Genomic DNA, 26,044 nt, shown 5'->3' with positions numbered 1-26,044 from the left:
CAACCCCTCCCCAAATCCCGGTGTCCAGCGTCCCAGTTCCCTTGGGTCTCTGCAGAAGAGGGAAGCCACTTACTGGGTGCGCAGCCGACGCGCAGGCAGTCTGGGGGGGCCATGGGGCGGGCAGAGGGGAAGGGGAGACAAAAGGCAGAACAAGTTTTTTTTTTTTTTTTTTTTTTACATCCTTCACAGGGAGGGGTGTCTGCGGGCGGGGGTTCCCCCCGGGGGCCACTTTCCGGGGACCACGCGTGCCCAGGTGCCCGTTCCCCTTCCTCAGTTGGACCCCTGTCCCTCCAGCCCCCAAAGGGCTCCAACCCTCCCCAGAGATGGGAGGCAGGGCAGTTGAGTGATGAGAGGAGGGCTTGTGCCCCTCTTCTTAGAGGGGTCCAGGCCTCTTGTGTCTGAGGGAGATGGGCACCTTGGGGATCACAGTCGTACAGGGGATCGTGGGGGGCTGAGGGCCTGACCAACCCCCATCTCCCCAGTCTCTGGGAGGGAATTTGATGGGGGGGGTCAGGGTCCCTGCATCCCCTGCTCTGGGACAACTCCCTGCTCAGAGCCCAGGTTGTGACACCTCTGGGCTCTGAGCTAAATGGAAGGGTTCATCCCAGGGTCCCCTTCCCGTGGCCATATGCCTCTCGAAGTCCCAGGGGGCTAGCACCACCGCTCCAGGAACCTTCCTTCCACCTCTTCCTCTCCTGGAGAATGCCAGGCTGCCACTGAGGGCCAGAAACAACCCGTAGCCCTGAAGAGGGACTAAGGAGGGGCAAAGGCCTCACAGACAGGGCCCCCCAATATGATTCCTCAGGACAAAAAGCAAGGCAGGCATAAGCAGACATCCTGAGCAAAGTGCCCTGGCCCTGCCCCAGCCCTGACATTGCTTTCCTCCTACTCTGGGGTCAAGGGCCCCTGGGGCCACAAAGCACACTGTCTGCTCAGAGCCTGCAGCCCTGGCCCCAGTCCCCCGACCAGACACAAGGGGAGCGGGTGAGCCAGCCCTTGTTGAGGGGACAGAGTGTTGGGGTCCTATGAAGCTCTGGTTTAGGTCTTTGGATGCCCACATCATCTCATCAGACCCAGACCCCAGACCTCAGCCTGAGGAAGAGAGGCTGCCTGGGGTGGCAGAAAGTTCTGGACTGTAAGGCAGAAAAGCCAGCCCTAATCCCAGTCCTCAGGCTAACTCACTGTGTGGCCTCAGGCAAATCACCCCGCTCTGAGCCTCAGCTTCCCCTCTGTGAACTGACGGGCTGAGCAAGCGATTCCAGGCTAGAGCAGGAATTAGTGATCTGGGCTGGCCCTGCCTTCACAGAAGGGCTTGCGGGCTCTCCTTTTTTTAGCCATATCCTTGGTATCCTGTGCCTCCTCCCAGGAGAGGGTGTGCCCACATACTCGGTGGCCCAGGAAGCAAAGGGGGTGGCACCTGGCATCCCCTGGGCCCTTGAAGGTTCCTGTAGTGGAGGTACACAGAGGCCCCCTGTGGCTCGGAGGGCTGTGGGCCCCTTGGGAAGTACAGCTGAGCTCCACACGCATTGTCAACCGCAGCAGAAGAGTGGGGGGAGCAGCCGGGACCCTCGGCCACAGCCTGGCACCAACGGAGGGGCAGAGGAGGTAGAGAAAGGCCAAGGGGCAGACATGGGGGAAGTCAGAGCCACAGTGAGAGGAAAGAGGGAGAGAGGGTCAGAGGGAAGGAGGAAGAGAAAAAGTGAGGACAGCAGGTGGCGGCAGGATGGGGTGGGGGGGGAGGGTGCCAAGCCCTGGAGTCAGGTCACGGGGGCTCTCTCGGGACCAGCAGAGTCTTCACCAATGAAGGGTCCAAAAAAGAAAAAAGAGAGCTGGGAGGGCAGGCCCATCCCCTGTTGGGAAAGAGGCCCCAGGGTAGGAGCTCAATTCTTTGCCCTCCCCAGCGGGGGAGTGCCAGGCTCAGGGAAGCTCAAAGTCCGTCTGTCCAGAGAAGAGGTGTTAGCACCAGGCCCACCCCCTGCAGCAAGTCCACCCTCAGAAGCCCCGCTCCGGTGGAGTTGGAGGAGAGCAGCCAGGAACTGAGAGCCAGTGGGAGAAAGTCAGGCTTCTGTGCACACACCTGCCCAGCACAGAGTCAGGGAGCCCTAACAGAACAGCCTGTGCTCCATGTGCAGGAAATGGACAGAGCAACTAGCCTGCCCGACCCACCAACAGACCGGGTCAGGGTGTGAATGGATGATGGGACAAGTAGGGGAAGGTAATCCACATGAAAGGAACTCAGGAAGTGAACATGGGCTTCTGGTCCCATCCCACCCGGGAGGATTGGAGACCAAGGCTCTAGGCAAGGCCAGCGTCAGGAGCCTACCAGCTGTCATCTCGTCTTGGAAAGACATCACAAAGTGGCAGCGGGCACTCCTGGTACAGCCCTTGTTCACAGCCAGGAACTCCTGAAAGAACCTACAGCCTCGGGTAGGAAGCTCCCTCCTTCCATGGCCTCGGCGATTAAAAGGCTTTGAAGTGCGATGTTTGTTTAGCCTGACTTTAAAAGTGAAGGAGGGTTAGGTCTGCTCTGTATTCCTTAAGAGGGCAGAGCTTGGTCCACAAGTGTGGATTTCAGAAGGGTAGGTTGACCATCTCAGAGGTGGGTGCTCCTGACATTGAAAAAGGGCCCCCTGGCGATGGGAGATGCTCGAGCCGGCCAGCGACTGCCTCTGGAGAAGGCTGAACAGGGTGTCCCCTGAGGGCCTTCCAGCTTGGAGATCCTTTCACTACAGTGCACCCTCCACCCTTCAGCCCCCTTCAGAGCTGGGGCCGCATGGGCACATGTGGTGGGGGCACCCCAGGGATCGGGGAGGAGGCCCCCGAGGCCACACTGCAGGGCAGAAGGCAGAGACCCAGGCCACACTGGAACAGGGTAAAGAATGCCGGAGACACTATCATCTTCTGGGGACAGAGATCAACTGCCCTGCTCAGGGGACAACAGAGGGCTCCAGGAGCTGGCTCAGTGTCTGGTGTGGTGGAGGCTTGGGAGTGGGGTAGGAGGCTCAGGCCAGTCTCACTGCCATCCTCTGCCTGGAAAGAGACAGCAGTGCCTCTGGCCCTCTCTTGTTTAGCAAGTACCCCATCTCCCGAAGCTGGCACTGAGGGCCTCCTCCCAACTGCCCGCCAAGTCATACCACAGCCTCAGGGCCCACTTCAGGACATGGCCCAGTACTGAGCCTACATCGTTAGCTGCCTCCGTAAGCCTGGCTTCCCTCCTAGAGGATGAGACCAAAGGCCACAGCCCAGGCCGCCATCAGGCTCCCCGTGATGCCCCAGCAGCGAGTCCAGCCCAGGATGAGGGCCTCGGTTGAGCCTGTCTGTGAGGCCCTGTAAGCCCTTGGTGATAAACAGGATGAGGATCAGAACAGGGCTCCTGAAGTGGGGACCAGAATGGGTCACGCTGTAAGGAGGCAAGCCCAAAGGCCTGGCTCCCAGCCTAGGTCCCTATCCCAGTACAGAGAAGGCTGGGCGGGTCTCTAAGCATGTGTCTTGCATCTATACAATGTCTTCATACCCATGATTCCATCGAAGCCTCAAAACCACGTGGAAGAAGCAAAGTGAGGATCCTTATCCCCATTTTATAGGTAAAAAAAGAAGAGGCTCAGAGAAGGGAAATGACTTACCCAGCAGTCAAGACACCAGGCCTAGAACCCAGATCTTCTGGCTCCAAGCACAGTGCCCTTCCCATCATGGCCTAAGGCTGTGTGGCTGGGTGTGGCCCACCTGCTTGTCTCCAGGTACCTACGTGGCTATGTGTCTGCAGGTGCCTACGTGGTGGCTACACACCTCTGTATACATACATCAGTCGGGGTCATGGACGGCTTTTCATGGGCTACATTTGAGATGGTCTCTCAGCACATATGTCTCTGTGGCAGCGGCAGGGGCACAACCAGGGCGGGAGGACCATCCTGCTGCCTGCCAGTCTGAGAAGCCTGTTCTTAACATGATCGGGCCTGCCAGGGGGGCCTCCTTGTTCTCCAGAGACTTGTGTGGCATGTCATGCCCAAAGGGAGGAGAGGCGAGATTCTAAGAGTAGGAAGACCCAAGGTCCCACCAGGTACTTTTCCTGGCTGAGGACTCTCTCTTCTGTCTAATTTAGAGAAACACAAGCTTCTTCCTAAGGTAGTCCAAGTAAGAAAGAAGCCATCTGCCTCCCAGAGCCTTCTCTGCAGATAGGAGGCCCTGATTCTCCCTGCTGTCTGCCACCAGCACACGGAGCCATGCGTTCAAGACCCAGGTAGGGGCAGGTCTTGGGCTGGGCACGGGACCACTCATGAAGTCCTGGGCTGGTCCTTCCTGTGACCTGTGACGGTCTCAAGGATGTAAGGAGGTGTTAGGCAGGCCTGTGGAGGGTTGGCCACGGGGTGTTTCCCAACCTGCTCTCTGTGGCAGAGCTGCCCCCGCCCACCATCCACTGTCCATGGGCTGTAATGGTGGACAGAAGCAGAAACGCCTCAGGGAACACTTCACTGAGGCCCACCCGCCTGCTCACAGCCCCCTCTCCAGCCTCAACCACACTCTTGGCAAATCCTTGTCCTGGGAGTACAAAGGCCAAATGCCCAAAAGGGGAAAAGGAAAGGACAGTATACATTTATTAATGAGGTAATAGGCTCCCAAAAGGCCCTGATCTAGCCCAAAATGCCCTGGAGGCCACTGTTAGGATGAGACTCCAGATAAATAGTTAAAAGCTCAAAGCTGTGCCTTCTTTCCGGTGAGGATTCTAATCTCCTCAGAAGAGACTGATGTCTCATCTGGTCCAGGACACAGCAGGTGCTACATTTTTATGAGCTTAGAGAGGCCCGGCTAAGATGGACAGATGTGACCCCACCCTGGACAGCACAGGACCTCCACTCCCAGAGTTCCCCTGAAGCAAACACTCTGCAAGGTGGGGACCTTGTCTTACTTTCTGCTGTACCCCTGGGGTTCAGAACCTACCGGGCACTCATAAGGTGCCCCATAAACACTGGCTGAATAAGTGGGTCTGCTGCGTTCCTCTTGCCCCTGAGCACGAGGGCTGAAGCCCATGGAGCAAGCCAACGGGCCTCAGGGTCCTGCCCCGTGGCCACCCCAGGGACTGCCAGTGAAGCTGAGCTCAGCCACCTCTCCCACACTGGCACGGGCAGAGAAGAGCACCACCTAATGTCAAGGGCCAGCAGCCCAGCCCTATTCCGGAAGTGGGGGGTAGGGGCATGGGAAAAGCGCTCAGTTTTAAGGCAAAAAGCCTAGGCTTGCATCCAGGGCCACCTCCCGCATCACTAGCTTTGGGATGTTGGACACATCAGTATATGAATTACCTAACCTATAAAACAGGAGGCTAATGCCTATGTAAGGAGCCCTGGTGGTGCAGTGGTTAAGTGCTCGGCTGCTAGCCAAAAGGTTGGAGGTTCCAACCCACCAGTCATTCCGCAGAAGAGAGATGTGGCAGTCACTCCCACAGCAACCCTATAGGACAGAGTAGACCCTATGGGGCAGTTCTACTCAGCCCTATAGGGTCACTATGAGTCAGAATCAACCCAACTCAACATTGGGTTTTAGTGCCTATGTGGTGTCTTCGCAGGTCCATGAGTGGCACAGTTTGCACTTGGCTGCTTATCAAAACGTTGGTGGTTCAAACCCACCCAACAGCACCACAGAACAAAGGCCTGGTGATCTGCTTCTATAAAGATTACAGCCAAGAAAACTCTATGGAGCTCAATTCTACTCTGTAGCCCATGAGGCCGCCATTTCTTGGAATCGACTCGATGGCAATAGGTTTGGTTTTTTCCTATGTCTTCCTGGGTCAACTCTATGACTCAAATGGGGATGCAAATGGTGCTTGACAAAGGAAAGGTGATGTGTAGCTGTGTGCCATGCACACAGACCCAGACGTAGAGATGAATCTACACAGGCGGGGCAGACCAGGGCGGCTGATACAGGTTCGTTCTCATGTCTGTATCTGCCACTGCTCTGAGCCCAGGCTTAACACCCAGGAGGTGTCAGTGAGCACTTCCCCAATGCATGAGCCAATGAATGAGCAAGCAGGTGAGCAAACAACCGAGAATGATCTGTGTCAGAGTGAGTGTGTGCAGGACGGGCACTGCCGAGGCTCCACGTGTGTGCCCTGGGAGGACAGGTGGCACACCCCCAGCACACTCGGGCAGATGGTATGGCCACCCTCTGCATCTCCATCACTCACAGAGCTGGCAATACTGGAGCATCCCCCATACTGCGCACCCTCCTCAGGGACAGAGCTCACAGGGCTCTGGCCCAGGCTGGCACCTCCCACCTCTAAGCCCAATGGAGGGCACCCCTCACCAGTGCCCCCACCAGCTTCTCCAGACAGAGGGGGGAGGTGGTCAGAGCCAGGCCAGGGAGGGCCAGGAGGTGCGGGCAGGATGGTCACTGGGGCAGGTGGTCACTGGGGTGGATGGTTACCGAGGTTGACTGTGAGCTTCATCTGCCCCCCGTCCAGCTCTAGTCGCAGGGTGTCAGCAGATTCCCGGGAGGTGGTGGCCATCATAAGTCCGTAGGCCCGCTGGGACATGAAGCGCAGGGACACGTCCTCTGCCTCCGTGTGCATGGCGTTAGGGAGCATGATCTTCATGTACATGGAGCCATCGTAGCTCAGGACCGTGGCCTCTGCCCCAGGGGTGGGGGGACAGGGGTGGGGTGGGCAGGCAAAGGCCAGCGGAGGGAGAGAGAAGGGGAAGAGATGATTACAAGGAGGACTAGTCCCGGGCTGGCCTACGAGGGGCCCCTGAGGAAGGGAGCCTAGGGACGGAAGACCGGGGTTCACCCTGAGAAGGAGGGGCAGGGTGTGGGAAGTGGGGTCCCCGGGAAGCAGACGTGCCTCACCTCTCTCGCAAACCCGCCCCAGGAAGCCGGTCCCAATGCAGTCACAGACAAAGCGGTTCCAGCCCTCTCGGCAGACACCCCCGTTGCGGCAGGGGGCGGAGGCGCACTGCTTCAGCGTTTCCCGGGAGCAGAAGGGCGCAACACCCACCGCGCCCTGGGCCTCCGCCAGGCCCCGGAGGTCTCGGCTACGCCCGTCTATGAAGAGGTCGCGCACGCAGCCCACGTAGCCAGCCCGGAGTGCCGCCGTCCACACCTCCGGGGGCAGGGGCAGGTCCACCCGCCCCCCGTCGGGGAGACCGCCTAGGTACAGCTCGCTCTCCAAGTCCAGAATCTCGCTCTCTCCGCTGGCCAAGAACGGCGTGCTGCGGCTGTTCACCGAGATGGAGCCTGGGGGTGAAGGAAGAGTGGGTCTCAGTGGGAAGGCGACCCAGAGGGGCCACAGGTCACAGAGGGGACGCCCTGACTGCCAGGAAGCTCCCGTCCCACCCCTGGACCCACCGTGGGCTGAGGGGGCCGAGCAGCAGCCCTGGGCTGGAAGCTCGGCCCCAGGCACGGCTTGACAAATGTTTCCAAGTCCAGGCCCTGGCGTGACTGCCCCACCCAGTCCAGCAGCAGTGGGCTGTGAGCCTTTGTGCAGACCCCTGTTCCCACCTGAGCAAGTCCCCAGAGCTTGTGCAGGAGGTGGACACACCTAAAAGGGCTGGAACATTCCCTGAGTCATGTCCCCAGCCAGCTCCTTTGACCAGGAAGCAGAGACAGAGAGCCTAAGGAGGCTGAATTGGTTGAATCCAGAGTTGTTTACCCACTGTTACTGAGTTTTTCTTACTGTGTTCCAGGCACATAAAAAGAAAAAAACAGCCGCTGTCACTTGAGTGGATTGTGGCTCGTGGAGACCCATGTGTGTCAGAGTAGAACTGTGCTCCATACAGTTTTCAATGACTGTTTTTTCAGAAACAGATTGCCAAGCCTATCTTCTGAGGCACCTCTGGGTGGACTTGAACCTCCAACCTTTCCGTTAAGTAGCTGAGTGTGTTAACTGTTTGTTCCACACGGGATTCCACTTAAGTCTCAGGATGGCCCAGTGACATTGATACTTTAAGATCCCATTTCAAAATGAGAGGCATGGCTTAGAGACAGGTAGTCTGGCTAAAGTGGCCAACCCAGGCAGCAAGACCTCAGAGCCTACACCCCAGTCTCCTGCCCCATGGCGCCAGCCCTTGAGCCTGCCCTCCTGGCTGGTGGACAGGACAGGCAGGCAGACCAGCTCCTGGAGCCTATGAGACAAGAAGTGACCAGGAGGAGACTAGGCCAGGAGCTTTTGACTTGGAAAAGTTTTTGGAAAGAGGCTAGTGATCTTAGAAAAAAGTGTTGGGGCCAGGTGTGAGTTTCAAAGCCTTTACTGAGATTTTAAGCAGCAGAAACCTATACTCTAGAAACATTTTTTTCTTGTTTGTAGTTTTTATTCTATATATTGTCCTTCCCCTTTCCTTTCTCAAGTTTGGAAGAATTCTTTAAAAAAAACTTGAAAGTCGGCCTATCTCAGCGGAGTTAAGAGAGAGGCCAGGAGGGTTTTGGTCCATATCATGCCTGAGCTTGGAAGGGATCTTTGGGGAGGGGCGGCATGGCTGCAGGACATCAGAGCGTGAACACAGGCTGGGGAAATATAGGGCGCAATCAGGGCCTCTTCTGCACACGTGGCTCCCTAAAAAAAAAATTTTTTTTTTCACCACCTCTGCTCAAAACCCTGTCTGAAGCAGAGGATCTGCTTCCCTGTGCTTCATTTTAATAACACAGCCCTGAACTTGTTCTCTCTCAACAACCTGTCAGATCCCCCAGGGTCTCACTGCTGAACTCACTTTCCAGGGCTAGGGGCCCACTCACTCTCGCAGGCCCCCAAACCTGGACTGCCTGGCCACTCCCACCTCCCTGTGTAGTCAGAGTCACCGGATGCAAGCTCTACCCTCCCCCCCACCACCACCTGCTGGGCCTCCCTACCTGCCACCACCTGCCTGGACTCTCAGCAAATGTGAACTGAACTGAATGTTGGAGAAGGAGAGGAAGGGAAACAAAGAGATGGGAAAGGGGGTGTATAACGGAGACTCAGAGTCCCTGGGTGGAGCAAACAGTTAACCAAAGGTTAGTGGTTAGAAGCCACCCGAAGACTTCTGAGAAGAAAGGCCTAGTGATCTACTTGTGAAAGATTATTGTGAAAGTTATGGAAAACCCTACGGAGCACCGTTCTACTCTGCACACACGGTCGCCGTGAGTTGGAACTGACTCAATGGCAACCGGTTTGGTTTTGGTTCTCACGGAGAATCAATGAGAGGAAATTGAAGTGGAGTACCGGCCTCTGTTCCAAGGTCACTCAAAAGAACGGAAAAGGTCAAAGAGAGCCTTGCTGGAATGAACGCCAAGTCTGCGTGGTTGGGTATGTAAATGTGAGCCACCAAAGACGTCTAGGGCTCATCAGGACGGTGATCCAAGAACCAGCCAGACCTGGTGTCCGGGCAAGAGATCTGCATGAGGCTAACAAGGCCACCTCCTGAAGGCAATGAGGAGCAGAAGGCCCTGGGGTTCTCTGTAAGGCTCGGCAGCTTTCCAGCCCAGAGCACCAGCATCGCCTGCGTGGAAGCTCTGGATGGCAGTGGGCATTATGTGAGAACCCACCAGTGCCATCATGAGACAAACCAGGGATGAACCATTTAACATAAAGCCCGGGAAGGAACACAAAGGAGCAGCAAGCCCACGAGAAGCAGACAATTCCCAGAGCCACAGTCACCCCAGCCAGCTCGGCAGCATGGCGACCGCTGGGTGGGGGGGCACGTAGCTCTTGCTGATGTTGATAAATGCTTACACTGGCTGATGTGTCAGGTCTCATCTGTATCTATTCTCTCTTTCGTGGATAATTCTCTCATGTTCAACAAGATGGAAAAGAGTAAAGAGAAGAGAAATGGGAGGAGGCAGAAAACAAGGAGATGAGAAAGGAAGACAGAAAGGGAAGAGTAGAGGATCAGGAGGACAGACCAGCAGAAGATTCAGGAAAGAGCACCTGCCGGCCCCAGCTCTCTATGCTGCTTTATTGCCCCCCTCCACCCCAGAAGATGAGCTTCGTGACAGCCAAGACCGGCTAGTTCACTGCCAACTGTATCCCCAGCACCTGGGACAGCCCCGGGCACCTAGTAGGTGCTCACTACACATTCCTTGAGTGAGTTAATAAAAGAAAGTTTAATCAATATAGATAGAAGGGAGACATGATTGGGAAGGGATATGTACTCTGCTACTATGTTACTGCTTTTATAGATGTTCTCTTGTTTTCTCCTCTTGATGACTGTTATGGATTGAACTCTGTCCCCCCCAAAATGTGTGTCAATTTGGCTAGGCCATGATTCCTAGTATTGTGTGGTTGTCCACCATTTTGTGACCTGATGTGATTATGCTGTGTGTTGTAAATCCTAACCTCTATGATGTTAAGGAGGCAGGATTAGAAGCAGTTATGTTAATGAGGTAGGACTCAATCCACAGGATTAGGTTGTATCTCGAGTCAATCTCTTTTGAGATATTAAAAAAAAATGAATCTTACAGAGAGGAGGGGGACCTCATTACCACCAAGCAAGAAGAGCCAGGAGTAGAATCCATCCTTTGGACCCAGTATCCCTGTGCTGAGAAGATTCTAGACCCAAGGGAAGATTGATGACAAGGACCTTCCCCTAGAGCCAACAAAGAAATTCTTCCCTTGGAGCTGGCACCCTGAATTTGGACTTCTAGCCTCCTAAACTGTGAGGGAATAAATTTCTCTTTGTTAAAACCATCCACTTGTGGTTATTTCTGTTATAGCAGCACTAGATGACTAATACAATGACCCTCATGTAACCATTCCTTTTATAGATAAGGAAACTGAGCCTCCGAGGGGTTATGTAATATGCCCCGTAAGAGGGAGAGCTGAGGTGTGACCCCAGGGCTGACTGAGTCCCCACACTCTGCTCCTTCCATCCTTGCACCATGATGGAAGGGAGGAACTGGGAGGACTGGGGGAGTAGGGAGGAGGAATGGCAGGGAAGGAGCCCTGGGAATGAAGCAGAACAGACTAGCTGAGGAGACCAGAGAGGGTGTCAGGGCAGGTGGAGAGGCGTGCTCAGGTGACAGGGGAAGGGCCCAGAGGCCCCCTGACCTTTGCGCCCATCCCTCTGGAAGTCCACGTGGCACCACTCGCCATCATTGACCTTGCGGCTGGATGCCCGCAGCTTGATGCCCCCAGAGCCCATGTCCAGCAGAAGATAGAGGTAGCCATCCAACAACTCCATGGCAAAGTAGTCGGCCCTCTGGGCAGAGCTGTGGCTACCGGCCCCGGCCTGCCGGCCCTGGCTGAAGAGCAGCAGCCCGTTGGGCTCAGTGGTGCGGAAGTCCAGGGAGATAGAGCCAGTGCGCTTGGCGCTCCAGCGGGGCAGTGCAACAAAGGCCTCAGGGCTCTCAAAGGTCACTGGGTCTAGGGCAGCCACATCCTCACAGCGGAATGACAGGTCCCCTTGCAGCTTCATCTTGGGGTCCCCTTCCTTTGCCAGGCGGGAGAGTTCCAGCTTGAAGTCATTGTTCTTGTAGACCACCTGTGGGGAGGAGTGGGTCAGGGATACAGAAGTACAAGCAGCAGCCAATCACCATGGGACCCCGTCACCCATCCCTGGTGGCCCTTGTTCAGTGCCACTAGACTACATGGCTTGGGCCTCTGTTCTAGGACTTAATGCACAGAGGATGGGCATCTCCCTTGTTCTTGCCCCATTTACTTTCTCCGTCCTGTCTCCTGGCCCATACTAGCATGGTGGCTCACCTGGTGGGCTCTCCAAGCCTACTGAATTGGAGGCAAGCACCACTTAACATCTGTTTATCGTTTCCTAGTTGACAAAGTGTTTTCACTTAGTCTCTCTCATCTGCTTCTCACCACAACCATAAGAGGCAGGTCCTGACCACTCACTCATTTACAGATGAAGAAACTTTGAGTCAGACAGGTCAAGTGACTTGGCTAAGGTCACAAAGTTAATGAGTGGAGGAGCCAGAATTCAAGCACAGGTCTTTAGTCTTCACATCCCATATTCTTTCCTCTGAACCAGAGCTGCCTTCAAGGGCCGTCTGAAAGGACAAGGGCTTCCAAGGCTCCCAGGAAAGGAGAGGGCAGAAGCCTCTTGACCAAGCCAATCAATAGGCCTTGGGTTTTGAAGAGAGGAGCTCTCCCACCATGGACTTGGAAGGAACAGAGGACCTGGGCAGCTGGCCAGGTCAGACTAAATCACACTGAAGATAGGGGCCAAAGGGTCCCTGGCTGGCACCAGCCCCTCCCTAGCCCTACTCACGTCCTTGAGGCAGCCCATGAAGTTGTTGCTCACGGGTGAGCCCGGCAGGTCAGCTGTGTTGGGGCTGCCCCCAATGTAGAAGAAGTCATCAGAGCCCAGCATGGTGTAATCCTCCTGTGTGTAGCCTGTGGTGGTCAGGATCCCGTCCACCGAGATGGTCACCTGCCCAGCCCAGGGAGGGAGGGGGAGAGACAACGAGACAACCGGCATCAACTCCCTGGGAAGAGCCACGGGCTGGGCAAGGTAGGGGCCAGGGGGCAATGGGGGAGGGGGACCCCCATTTTTATGTCTGCTTGTCTCAAAGGAGGAACAGTGGGGAAGATGGGAGAGGAAGAAGAGGAGGCAGCACAAGATTTGATGGTTTCAGGATGAGCTAAGGCCTCCCTTGGGTCCCCGGCTCTGCAGACAGAGGCCCGAAGGGCACTTGAAGAGCTCACCATGAAGGGGGCCAAGAAGTGGTTCTTGGAAGTCCCTCTGAACAGGAGTAGGGACCTCAGGACAGGGCCCTATTCTGGGGGATGCAACAGCACCCTCACTTCTCTCCTCCTGAAGGTACTCTGGCCCCACGTGATTTCAGGTCTTCTCTCCAGAATAAGGCAGGGAGTACCAGTTCTCCTTGGGTCTGTGACCACAGTTACCTACAGCTCTCCCCTTGGAGCACTGAGGGGTTCTCTCAGTCATAGCTCAGTAGGGAGACGGAAGGCCATAGGGCCGTGGGGAACAAGAACTCAGATATTCCAGGGAAGTCTTGGAACTTCCAGGGGGTCGCATCGCACCCCTCAGGGCTGGCTCCCACCACTACCCACTTCTCCTGGCCCCTTCCTGAGCCTGGCTCCTTACTCCTTGGGTCCCCTATATTCAGGTCACTCTCTTGCCTCCAAAGGAGATGGTAGCCCTTTATTCATCAGCATAGCCTTTCTTCCCTACCATCACCACTGTGGTTACTGTAGGGCATCAGGGCCAGGCTAGGGAACAGAGGGCACAGCACTTACTTCAGGAATACCATGACCATGGGCTGGAAATTCAGGTAAGAAAGCAACGTGGGTGCGGATGGGGAAGTACCTGGTCTTCCAAAGGAGTGGGAGGGACTCAACAGTGGCCTGAGGAGGCAGAAGTGACCTTGCAGGGGAGTGACAAGTACAGGGAATTCTCTGACACCACGCCCCCCCACCCCCCCTGCAAATGCCCACCTGGGCCCTGAAAAGTCTGTTGCAGGAGCAGCCCAGAAGGGCTCCAGATGCCCAGCAAGTTGTGCGTATCAGCCATGGGCTATGGGACCATGAGCCCCCACTCTTCAGACAGCAAAAGAGGGCAGGGTGAGCAGGAAGCTGACCTGTGGTCACCCAGTGCTGTCCTTCCACAGGCCACAGCTGACTCCCACTCCCTGATCCCCAACAGGCTTCAGTACCCCTTTTGGGAAAAGCCTGGAGATTAGGCCTTCCAGTCCCTTCCTGTGACGTCCCGACCCACACCAGTCCATATGCCCATGCCATCAGTCATCTTCCAGCACCTGGTCTCCAGGGTTCCATTGTTGCTGGGGGTCAGAGGTAGCTCTAGGGGTCAGGGGAGGAAGTCCTGAGAGGCATGGACAGCACTGAGGCAAGGGGGAGCTTCCCCCTGCCCAGGGCCCCCAGGTCCCTCTTGTGTTTGCCTGGAGCCTCATGAGGGAGTGGGCTAAGGGTGAGCAGAGTGGGGACTGAAAGGGTTACCTCCTGGGAACCATCAAAACTTGTGCTGGGGGAAACTCAGTTTAAGGGCAGAGGTGAAGTGGTGTCTTTGTGGGAGCAGCAGTTTGAAAGTTTTGAATCTTGTTTTGAAAGGTAGGGTAGTCTTTATTGTTTATTTCTTCTTCCCTCTATTCCACCCCGTGGCTGGGAGGTGGAGTTTTGGGTAGAAAAGGGATGGGTCAAAGTATTAGTCACGAAAACATGCAAACGAGATTAGAATGGGCAGAGAAGGGCTGGAGGAAGGGAAGAAGGTGGCCAGGATGAGGGGATGAGGAAAAGACGGGGGCGGGGGGTGACAGGGTGGAGGGGACTCTCTGGGACAAATTCTCATCACCCCTCTCCTCCTGAGATCTCGGGAGCTGGGATGCTAGTTACTTCCTGAGCCTAAGTCTGGTCACCCTAGCCAGGTGGTCTGCTCCTGAAGAGCAGGCACCCAGTCTGGCATGTCCCTGTAACCCCGCTAATCCCGGCACAGCCAGAGGACAAGGTCATGGTCATTAAAGGTGACCCAGGGCCACCCTTGCCCTGTCACTCCCCTGGAGTCTGAGTCTCTGTAGTCAGAAGCCCCCAGGAGGGCTCTGTTCTAGGCACCCTGCCTCTCTGCAGGGGGAGGGTCACGCCCGACTCCAAAGCTCCCCAGGAAGTGTCCTCTTTTGGCCTCCACCAGGTAAGCTCCACCTTCAGCTGCACCTGTGCTCTCAGCTGTGCCCTCTCACCCTGGCCAGCTTCCTCACCCTCTCAGCTCTCTTCATCCCTCCCAACTTGGCCAGGTCCCCCTCCTTTGCCCTCTCAGAGTTAGAATGACCTGACTTGCGGTGCGGGGCTCCTCAACTCCCCTCCAGACCAGGCACAAATCTGACCTTCCTCCAAAGGCTTTTACAAAAGACTTCCATGTGGCGGCCCCTGCTGGAGAAGGGCTGCCCTGCTGCACCATCCCGGGCTTTAATCACTCTCTTACCTGTCCCCCAAATTCGCAACCATTGTTTTAGAGAGAGCCCTGGTCCAGGGTGTGAGGGGAGAGGGTAGCAGGAGGCAGGGTAACGACGGAGGGGCACCGAGGAAGGGGAGTCAGACTGGGGGGAAAGAGAGGGAGAAAGGGGGAGACGGGTACTACGTGGAAAGGAAGCCAAGAGTCCAGGGACGGAGAGAGGTCTCTGGGGAAGGCAAGGAGGGAGATGACTCAGATTAGTAAAACCCGACTGTTCCCCAGACAAATCAAAGTCCAGACACAAAAATGGCAGGTTCGTTAGTAAAAGCAGGAAACGGGGAAGTCGTTCCCCCGTCCCCCTCCACCCTGGGGGTTCATGATGCCCCTGCCCCCCAGCCCCCCCGCGCAGCTTCTGGAAAGGGTGGGGCCGGCGGGGGAGGAGGAAGGGGAGGAGGCCATGCGGACACAGAGCAGCCCGCAGCCAGGACACAGGCGGGTTAGAAGAGCAGGTGGGGCCAGGCCCAGCGGGGCAGGAAGAGGAAGCAGCCGCAGGCACAGGAGAGGCATGCTGGGCGGGCGGGGGTGACAGGGAGGAGCAGAGATGGAGGCCAAGAGCCAGGTCGAGGGAGGCGCTTCCTTCCAACAGAGGAGAGAGGAGAGCCCACTAGGCCAGGGACATCTCTGGGTTAGAAAGAAAGGGAAGGAACATTAGACTCTGACCTTCCTTACAGAGGGTGACCTGCAGGCTCACTCCAACCACCGATTGACACAGATCATCAGCCCAGACACACTGCACACACTCAAATGCTGCCACACACAGGGGACCACAGCCTCAACGGCAGCTGGACTGTCTCACTTCCAAGCAGCAACCTCTCCCTTATCAGGACCATGGCTAGAACCCGAGACAGAGCAGACTCTGCACCCAACCCCCCGCTGAGCCCACAACACGGACAAGGGAGCCCTGTGTGGGTGCCGGGTACAGCGAGAGGAATGAACACCGCAGCTCTGGGCCCAGGGGGTCGCGTCCAGCCAAGCAAAAGGGGAAAGAGCTGAGAACAGCAGAGCCCACCACCCAGGCTCCACTCCGCTCCACTCCTCAAGGGCAGGGACAGTGGCTGGAGGTGGCCGGAAGGGGCAGCCTACACCTGGGTGGGCTCTCAGTGCCCCCTGCCAGCCCCTCTTCTCTCCTGCTCTGCTCTGATCGCCTCCCCTCCCCTTCGGCAGTGAAACCAGGTCCTGGCCACAGACATCCCCACATGGGCACCCCATGCCCAAATGTCTGGGAAAAAGGCTGAGGAAGAGGGGAAGTACCCTGCTGGCAGTGCCTGGAGCTTTTCTCAGTTCCGTGCTATGGTCACTGGGTCATTGGCCTCCTTGGGAGAGGAACTTACTCTGGAGAGAATAAGATTGAGGGCAGGCGTTTTTAACTTGTGGAGAGCTGGGTGGGCTCTGGGATTCATGAAGCCCTTGACATTGAATGCAAAATGGCATCAATGGTCATTTTTTTTCCCTCTGAGAGTCCACTGCTGTCATCAAATTCTCAAAGGATCCACAAGCCAAAAGTGGCTAAGAACAGCTAGGTAAGGAGAAAGCTCCTGCTATCTCCTCAGGATTGAGGTGGGGTGGGACAGGGGCGAAGACAGAGGGGAATTGAAGGTATTCAAGGCTGAGTAAGGTAATGCTGTCCCGGTAAGTGTTTAGTTTAGCTACCTGTTTGGTGTGGGGGAGAGAAGCTAAAGAGACAGATGACAATGACCTCACTAGGGTTGGTGTCACCCAGTTCAGTAACTCATGGTGTCAACCCCCCCTCCATGAAACTCCTCCTAGACCAGGCCATACAGAATCCTTAGTAATGCTTATTATCAATTATAATCATAGAATAATGTGTGATAAATATAGTCATAAATTGCTTAAATGTAATATGTCTTAGATTAATTTTTTTTATAAATACTAACAACAAAATTGTTTTGTAAAATCTTTCTACATTGAATTACATTATTAGTAACTGAGCAGAGCCCTTTTTTTATTTTTCTTTCCCTTTAATTGGAAACCCTGGTGGAGTAGTGATTAAGTGCTACAGCTGCTAACCAAAAAGTTGGCAGTTCAAATCCACCAGGTGCTCCTTGGAAACTCTATGTGTCAGTTCTACTCCGACCTATAGGATCGTTATGAGTCAGAATCGACTCGACAGCAGTGGGTTTGATTTTCCCTTTAATTACCACTTCGTTCTCAGAAAAAAAAAAAAAAAGATTTATTGATAAAGGTTCACAAATATTAATTACCACAATATTGTAGCTAAAACACCAAAAAGTTTGACAAAATCAGAGACTGTAGAAACACGGGCAGCAATGAAAACAACAGTGCGTGCTTGTATTGCGTGCAGACAAAACCATGTGATTCAAAGCGTTATTGTAACTGGTCAGTAATGACAACTCTGACCTGAGTGCATTAGAAAGTTCAAAAAGTAAATGAGCATAGAGTTTTAGCCTTGTAGGTGTATTGATACGTTAAGCTAGGCTTATGAAAAATGTTTTTGTTGTTATAACTAGCTACATGGTAGTTTTATTAAAAAAGAATACATTTCTGCAGAAACACTGCACAAAATTTTATAGACAGTCATTTTGGTGTCACCCCCTCTGGCAATGTCACCTCCCTAGTGACGCCACTGAGAGACAAGCTGGAACAACATACAAGAGAATGAACTTGCTAATCATTTAGCCCTACAGGTGAATCTTGAAATCTGGATTTGATAAAGTCTAGGAATATAGGAAGGAGCCCTGGGGGCAGAGTGGTTAAGCACTGGGCTACTAACCCAAAGATCAGTGGTTCTAACCCACCAGCCACTCCACAGGAGAAAGATCTGGCAACCGGCTTCCTTAAAGATTACAGCCTTGGAAACCCTACTGGGCAGTTCTGCTCTGTCCTACAGGGTTGCTATGAATTGGAATAGACTCGACAGCAATGGGTTTGGTCTGGTTTTAGGAAGAGAGGGGAAAGACTTCAGGTCAGATATCCTGGGTTCCCCTTTAGCCTTTACCATTTTCCAGAACAATCTCATTTTCCCTCTCTGGCTCTCATCTGTCAAAGGAATGTAACGACATAAGTCATTTCCACTTCTTCCAGGTTTCCCTTGAGGATCAAAGGAGATAACTGAAGTAAAAATGCTGAACTCTCCATAGCTGGCTCTGTGGTCTCAGGCAAGCAACTTGCCCTGGGCCTGGGTTTCCCATCTTTTCCTGGGAGTAATCTCTGCCAGCTGCCTGCCATCCAGGCATACAAGATTAAATGATATTCAAAACGTGAAAGCTGATTCAAAGAGCCAAAGACGCCCAGTTTATGTACAAGAAACTATTGTTATTTTTACAAGAAACGTTCTATCAGCCTGATCACATCTAGCCCAAACCTCTCCACTGGTTGGCCCTTTCTTGTCTATAATCCCCCCACCCCTCAAAAAGAAATGGCCAGCTAGCAAGAAAAGAACCCCGATAAGTGATTTAGTAAAACTCAGTACCAAGCTAAATGAAGCATGTCTGAGGGATGCCTGGAAATGGGAACACAGTGAACCCCATCTCTGTCAGTGCCCCGTTCTCTGACTCCAGTCCTAGCCTCAAAGAACTGACCCCTAGAACAAGGACCAGGTTTACGTGGGTTTACAAGGACACTCGGGCCACCGAGAGGCACCCAAGTCTGGTCATCAAGCTGTGATTGCTCCCAAAGGACAGGAGGGGCCTTTGAGACTTGGAATGTCTCCAGTACTTTTCCGACCTGGGCTGAAACAGAACAGGGTTGTCTGCATCACCAAACTTAACCAAGTCATTCTACCATTCGTCTTTCTCCTCAGCCCAATTTCTGCAGCATTCTGGGGTTTTATGCAGCTAGTTTGGGACCGATTCCTAAGAAGAGAGGGTAAGAGGGTCTCTGTGGGGCCAGAGATGCCGTATTCTCCAGGGTTTGCTACAGGAAGGGAATCACTTCTTTTTAAAAACATCCTCGCACTGCAAAAGCTGAGATAATCAGCATTTTGTAATGCTTAATAGAAGTATAATCCCCTTTACGGAGGACAGATGCTCTCACTTCCATCACCCTACTTGATCTTCACACTGGTCTCATAAAATAAGCAGATGTATTATCAGCCCATTTGGCAGATTAGGAAACAGAGCTTTGGGGTCCCAGCCCACCAGTCAATCATTAGCTGAACTGGGACTAAAAAAGAAAGTCTGTTAGGACCACATAGGTTTGGTGCTTGGTATGTACCACGTGGGTTTATCTGGCCTTCCCCTGCCCCCAAAGTTACAGGCCAGCTGTGCAGTGACGCTCATAGGAAAGAACACCAAATGTCCAGCCCTGGACAGGGACTCAGTGGTCTGGCCTGGGCACAGTGGGCCAGCTAATTCCTAGTAGAAGCTGCTGTTAGAATAGAGTCCATGGAGTGTTGGTGCTGGGATAACCCACTGTGCCACGTGAACACTTTGAGGACTAGGAGTGGCCAGACCAGGTCTGGGATTGAGGAGGGCTAGATGGCCTTGGCCATGGGCACTAGCTCAAGGACAAACAAGATGGCTACCACAGGTCACTGGGGACACAGGATAACATGGACCTGCTGAAGTCCCAGGAAAGGCCAGACGTTGCCTCAGAGGTAAAGCCTCGTGGGAAGTTGAGGAGCCCCCCAGATTTGGAGCCCCACCTACCATGCTTCCCTCCTGACCAGCCAGCAGGCAGCCATGCAGACCTGGGAGGCTGGGAGGCCAGGCAGCTGCCCCAAGCAGCACCATCCCCACGGGAGCAGACACGTCCATCTGCAGGGTCCCCAGCCTGGTGCTCAATCACTCTGTGTTATTAATAGGCAATGACTAACCCGCTGCTGCGGCAGATCCAGGACTGAGGGAATCCCAGGGGATGGCACACAGCAGGGCTTGCAGGCACACACTGCCGGCAGCCACAGCTTCTCCCCCGGCCCTGCTCACCAGGACCCCTAGACCTCAGGGCCAGCCCCCAGCTCCTCCCCACCCCTCCCCCAATTCACCAGGACCCCCAGACCTCAGGACCAGCCCCCAGCTCCTCCCCACCCCTCCCCCAATTCACCAGGACCCCCAGACCTCAGGGCTAGCCCCCAGCTCCTCCCTGCCCCCTCCCCCAATTCACCAGGGCTCCCAGACTTCCAAGGCCGCCCCTCTGCTCTTCCGCAGCCTCCTCTATGCACCCCCCTCACCAGAGCCCCCAGACCTCAGGGCCAGCCCTCAGCTCCTCCCCAGCCCCCCTACCCTCCCCTCACCACAGCCCCCAGGCTTCAGGGCCAGCACCCAGGTCCTCCCCAGTCCCCCTTACCGCCCCCATCCACCAGGGGCAGAGTCCTCACCAGGCCCCAGAACACACAGGCACCCCTCCCCCAGTTCACAGCCCTGTTTGTATACATAGAGTCACCAGCAGTCTCTCAGACACACAGTACGGTTTCCCACCAACATCCCCTAAATGTCACACCAACATTTACACACAGTCGCACCCACACACCGACACACACCAGCTGCACTGACACAGACACCCACACCAGGCTCACGGACGGCACCCAACCAACCGGAGGAGCTTGGCAACAAGGCTTCCCCAACTCAGCCCTGCCAGGACAAGACTTCCCCAACTCAGCCCTGCCAGGCCTCTTCCTCTGGCTCCCTCCCAGGAAGGAAGGCGACCCCACCCGCCCCAGGGGACATGCCATAGGCAGGGGTTGGTGGGAGGGTGAAGGGAGGGAGACAGTGTGAGACACAGTGTTAGTCAGAGCAGTGGAGCAGTTTGGGGGACACTGGACACTATCCCTGGTGGGGAAAAAGACCATTCATGCCATGCAAAATGTGGGGGCAACAGAACCAGGAACCCTCAAGGGTGAGAAGGGAGGGGGGTGTCACCTTTCCTCTGGCAGCCAGCATAGGGCAGCCCCTGAAACTGGTGTCAGCTTGTGATTTGAATGAGGTCTGGACAGACCCAAGGCAGGTCTTCATCTCCACAGAGCCCCGTTTCGAGGTCATCCCCCCTGGGGACCCTACCCAGCTAGCTGCCACTGGCGGTCTCACCCCCAGCCCTCTCCCCTAAGCTGAGGGGCCCATCTGGGAGCTGACAGTGAGCAGAGGCATAGCATGTCATGGGATGGTGTTTTCCATGGATTTTCAGGAGACCAAGAAAAAAAAGAAACCAAAGAGAAAAAACAAGGGAAGGGGGGAAAAAAGGAACAAAAGAAAGCAAGAGAAATAAGCAGCCTGGCACAGGGTTGGCCTGACCAGAGCCGATGAGCACAGGCCTGTCCCAGATCTCTCTGGCCAGGAATCAGAATTCAGGAATCAGGGATGAGGGCAGGACAGGCCAAATTCCTTGATTGCCATTTGTCTTTTGGATTTGAGTTTGGACCAAAAAAAAAAAAAAAAAAAAAGGAAAGAGGAAAATTAAAAGAGAGAGAAGCAAAATTTAAAGATTGTCCAGGACGCAAAAAAAAAAAAAAAAATTGGAAGAGCGAAACAACCAAAACCAAAAGGGAAAGGAAACAAAAAAGGGAGAATTGAACAGTTAAAAAAACCCACGGCAAACCAAACGGTAAGACAATTAGAGTGATATCTACCAGATAATGCAGTTTGTTTACCATAGCGTGTCCAATCCCTGCGTGCTTCACCGGAGATATGGGGAGGGGAGGGGGGGGTCAAAAATAAACATAAAAACAACGAAGACAACAACAAAAGAACAGAACGAAAAGAAAAGAAAAATAAAATGACCAACTGTGAAACTCAAGGAAGGAGGAGAAATATACACCCATAGATATTTGGTTGTTTGTTCAGACACCCCCCACCTCAGGTGCAGCTAAAGTTTTTTGTTTTAGAAAAAAAAAAAAAAAAACTTAAATTATAATGGGAGGGAGAAATAAAACACACACACAAAATTAAACCCCTTCTTCTCCCAGTCCCTCCCCCACCCCTCCTCTGGGTTCCTCCCCCCCATTCCCTCCCAGAAGGAAGACCCGTCTGTAGAGAAGGGGGAACAGTTAGAAACCTCTGTTAGTAGAGAAGGAAACAACAAAAGAACCGGACCAGGAAAGCAAAGACTTAAAGATGGCCGACATTCCGCAGATGAGACAGAAAGGTTAGTTCGGTTTTTCACTCATACCTTTCCCCACCTGTCCCTGCCCCATCCCTTGGCCCCCTGGGTTATAAGCGTGTTAGTAACACACAGAGTTGGCAACGGGGTTTTCCAACAGAGGGTGAGAGAGGGAAGGCAGGGGGTTAAAAAGCAGACCCAATTATGCAGGATTAGTAAGTCCTATCAGCTGAAATGTTAGAGAGCTGGGGGTAAGGAAGGGAAGGGAACAAGGGGTGTGAGAAAGGAATGGACTATTGACTCAGGGAATGGACCAATGGGTTTGTTGGCTAACTGGTCAACCAGATGCCTTTCCGGAGAACTGGCTACAGAGCAAGTTGGTGCTGGCCAACTGGCTGATCAGTGACCATGTTGGGTTAATAGGTTAACTGGTTGACGATAGGCCAGTTGGCTCTCAGGCTGGGAGAAAATGGCCAACACCACTAGCAAATCAAAGGACTGGCAAGTGTAAGAGGCAGTTTTATTGGAAGGCAGCAGGAAAGGGTTCCCAAAGAGCATTGGAGGGGAAATGGGTGTCTGCTTTCCTGAGGATAGGGAGAGGCAAATAGATCCAGGGAGCGGATGGGGGAGGGGAAGTTCCTCTCTTTTGATTCTGCTTCTCTTCCTTGAGAAAGGGAGAGAGTGAGTCGCCACCAGAACAGAGAAAAGAAACCTTGCCGTCTGTGGGCTGGCAGAGAGTTCACTCTTACATTATAGCCACTCACCCCAGGCCCTCCTCCCACTCTCCCACCCAGAGTTGACTAGGTCTCCTTCCTGCCCAACCTTTTTCTGAGCCCACATTTTCCAACAAGTCCTTCTGGCTCTTCTAACAGTGCTACCTGCCCCCAGTCCTTTATTCTCCTTGGGCCGCCATCCCTCTCGCAACTAAGTGCCCCACTACCACCACCCCTGCAAGGATTGGCAAGGCTATGCCAACATCTCAACCTCCTTCCAGGCACACCCAGAGACCCCTGAGCCTCCACCCCACAGCCAGCATCAGAAACCCACCCCCCACACACCAGCAAAAGAAACACAGAGGCCCACCTACCTCTAAAATCTCTTATTCCTCCTGAGCTATAAACCAGCTTCTCCTACCCCCATCTCTAAAGCCCCCACCTCTGTGTGGTTCTAAGCTCATTTCCTCTTCTCATTGCCAAAGGCTGCAGCAACCACCACCTTCAAAAGTACCCTGCTCTTTGGGGGAGGAGATGTCAAAGAGATGAAGGCAGCCTCACTTGAAGTATCAGAAAAGAAAGGACACTATTGCTTGATGCCCATGAAATACGAAAGTACACACCTAGGAATGTGATTGAGACAACAAGAGGTATTCTGGGGACAGATCCATTTGTTAGAAGTTATTATAACCAGTGGGCACAGCACTAATTCAGTAAGACAATTAATAAAGGCCTGGTATAATTAAAAATAACAGAATTCAATATTTAGCAGCTAGAAGATGTGCTGAACAACCAATATTAATTATTAGTGATGTGGAGGCAGTTTACATAGCAGGAAGAGAAGACTCTAGTCACAGGTACAGTGACTGGAGCAAGGGGATGGATGACAGGTGGGAAGAGACCAGCGCTTCTAGCTAGTAGGACTGGCCTGAAATGGAGAAGTCAACTAGTCAGAGCAAAGAACAATTAGCTCCAAGGCAGCTGAACCAATTGCACTCAAGAAGGGAAGAGTTGCCTGGTATCGTTGTGCCAGTTGAACAAGGCAGGAAAAGGGCACTGAAGGTACAACACACACCGGTTGCGTTGGAAGAGATGTGAGTTCAAAGCTTGGGCCTTCTGCTAATTTGCGAAGTGACCCAGGCTTCCTCGGAAAATGACAGAGTTGAAGTGGATGAGACGGGGCCCCTCTAGGCCCAGGGACAGGGGATTCAGGGCCCAATCCCCGTGACCATGCCTTAGAGGCCAAGTGTGCCAGGTGCTACAGTGGAGCTTCCGCTGTAACCCATTCCTCAAGACCTGGGACACACAGAAGGGGTACATGGCAGCCTGTGCCTCCTCAAGTGCCCAGCTCTGGTGAGCTAAGGCTTCGGACTAACCAAATGAGCAATGGCAGCTTTTTCTGCACTCACAGAAATGGCCAGAGAGCTCCTGAAGTCTAGGAGCACGAGAATGGCTACGTGTGATGATAGAGGAGGTTAAAGCTATACAGGGGAGAAGTCAGTCATTATAGCAGATGGTAACTTGCCATGGTCAAGGACCTTGGATAAAACTATACCCCATCTCCACCTTGACCTCCAGCCCCTCAAGAAAGCTGAGAAAGAGGTTTATACAACAAAGGAGGATAAAGGCAAACTCTGTGGAACTTGGGTAAGAGAAGTTCAAGACAATGAAAAGAGGGGCCCCGGTCTACTCAGAGAAAAAAACAGAACATTCAAATGGTTTCAAGATTTGGGAACTTCTGTAGTGTAAAATATATTGGGAACTTCTAAGAGTGACAAAACCACATGATGAACTATAGCCTCTCCTTAGCATTTTACATCAATGACACTAACCAGACCCTCCCAGGGTGGAAGAGAAATGGAGTGGCTTTGAAGTCAGACAGACTTCCAATTCCACCGCTTCCTAACAGCTAATTGGTCAACCAGATGACATTCTGGAGAACTGGCTACAGAGCAAGTTCCTTTACTCTTCCCTAAGCTATAAGCCAGAAATCCTGGTGGCGTAGTGGCTAAGAGCTAAGGCTGCTAACCGAAGGGTCAGCAGTTTGAATCCTCCAGGTGCTCCTTGGAAACTCTATGGGGCAGTTCTACTCTGTCCTATAGGGTCGCTATGAGTTGGAATCGACGCGACGGCAACAGGTTTGGTTTTTTTGGTTTAAGCTATAAGCCAGCTTCTCCTGCCCCTGTCTCTAGAGTCCCCACCCTGTGTAGTTCTAAGGCAAGTCCTTTAACCTGCTGAGTCTGTCTCTCCTCATCAGTAAAATGAGACTAATAGATCCTACCTCACCTCAAAGAACTATTATAAAAATGAAGTGAGATACAAAAAGAGAAATGAGACCTGGTCCCTGTGCTTGAACGCGGTGGCGGGGGGAGGAGAAACGTTACAGCTCACCTGAGAAATGCTGTAACAGACAGGCAGAGTCCTGAGGAGATTCAGAAGGGAGAGTGGGGGAGGCATTCTTCTGGTCTTGGAGGACAAACAGGAGTTTTTTCCCAGGAGGACAAAAGGTAGTTCAGTGCTTGTATCAAATAGATCTGTCAGGTCCTCAGGGCTCAAGTCTCACAAATTGGACCATTAGTCCAATCTGTCCAAGAAAGAGCCCAAAAGAACCAGAAAAACTAGAAAACTAAAAACACTCAATAGTTGCTGCTATTAAGTCCTCAAGGAGCTTCCCAAGTAGAATCAGAAATAAGAAACACAAATGTTGACAACACAGACAGAATGGTGCTAGGTCTAAAGCAAGCATCTCCAAGGGCTCCAAGGACAGAGAAAAGAGGGAGACTGGCTAGAGGGACAGATCAAGGAAGCTTCCTGAAGAAGCTGGCATTTAAGCTGGCCCTGAAGGATTAACAACCAACAATACTACTGGTAACGACAGCAGCAAGAGCCAGCCCTGCAGGGCTCACACCAGCCAGGCACAGTGCTGAGCGCTTGATGGCGTTCCCTCAGGTAGTCATCAAAAGGCTTGTTGTTGGGTGGAATAAGTCAGTCACAAAAGAACAAATACTGTATGGTTCCACCTATATGAAATATCTGGAACGGGGAAGTGTATAGAGACCAAAGTTGATTAGTTACCAGGGAGAGGCAGGTGGGGGAAAGGAAGACTCAATGCATAGGGGACACTGAGCTTCTGTTAAGGGTGGCAGAAAAATGTGGAGATGGATAAAGGGGACGGTTGAATAACATGATGAACACAAGTTAATGTCACTGGAATGGACACGTGAAGACTGTTGAGATGGCAAGTGTTTTGTTACGTATATATTTGTTGCTGCGGTTAGTTACTGTCAAGTGGATTCCAACTGATGGTGACCCCAGGTGTGCAGAGTAGAACCGCTCTATAGGGTTTTCAAGGCCGTGACCTTTCAGAAGTAGATCACCAGGCCTGTCTTCCCAGGCGCCTCTGGGTGGGTTCGAACCACCCACCTTTCG

The 26,044-nt window shown here is 53.5% G+C and overlaps 1 protein-coding gene across 11 annotated transcripts in view; it reads right to left on the bottom strand.

Annotated features, from left to right (window-relative positions):
* NRXN2 (neurexin 2) overlaps nt 1-26,044 on the bottom strand; it is a 119,094-nt gene that overhangs the window by 57,218 nt on the left and 35,832 nt on the right. For 3 of the 11 annotated variants that reach the window (XM_064287853.1, XM_064287847.1, XM_064287857.1), the window contains exons 6-11: nt 21,433-21,477; nt 12,177-12,338; nt 11,003-11,435; nt 6,835-7,221; nt 6,415-6,618; nt 74-100 (exon numbers count right to left, since the gene is read on the bottom strand). In XM_064287853.1, coding sequence (XP_064143923.1) covers nt 74-100; nt 6,415-6,618; nt 6,835-7,221; nt 11,003-11,435; nt 12,177-12,338; nt 21,433-21,477 — 1,258 coding nt within the window. The remainder of the gene's footprint in view (nt 1-73; nt 101-6,414; nt 6,619-6,834; nt 7,222-11,002; nt 11,436-12,176; nt 12,339-21,432; nt 21,478-26,044) is intronic. The other 8 variants (XM_064287848.1, XM_064287854.1, XM_064287851.1 and 5 more) reach the window with 5 other exon arrangements.

This window comes from Loxodonta africana, chromosome 7, assembly GCF_030014295.1.
Source record: "Loxodonta africana isolate mLoxAfr1 chromosome 7, mLoxAfr1.hap2, whole genome shotgun sequence".
In the NCBI taxonomy this organism is placed as follows: domain Eukaryota; kingdom Metazoa; phylum Chordata; class Mammalia; order Proboscidea; family Elephantidae; genus Loxodonta; species Loxodonta africana.
This window is presented reverse-complemented; position numbering and strand designations above follow the sequence as displayed.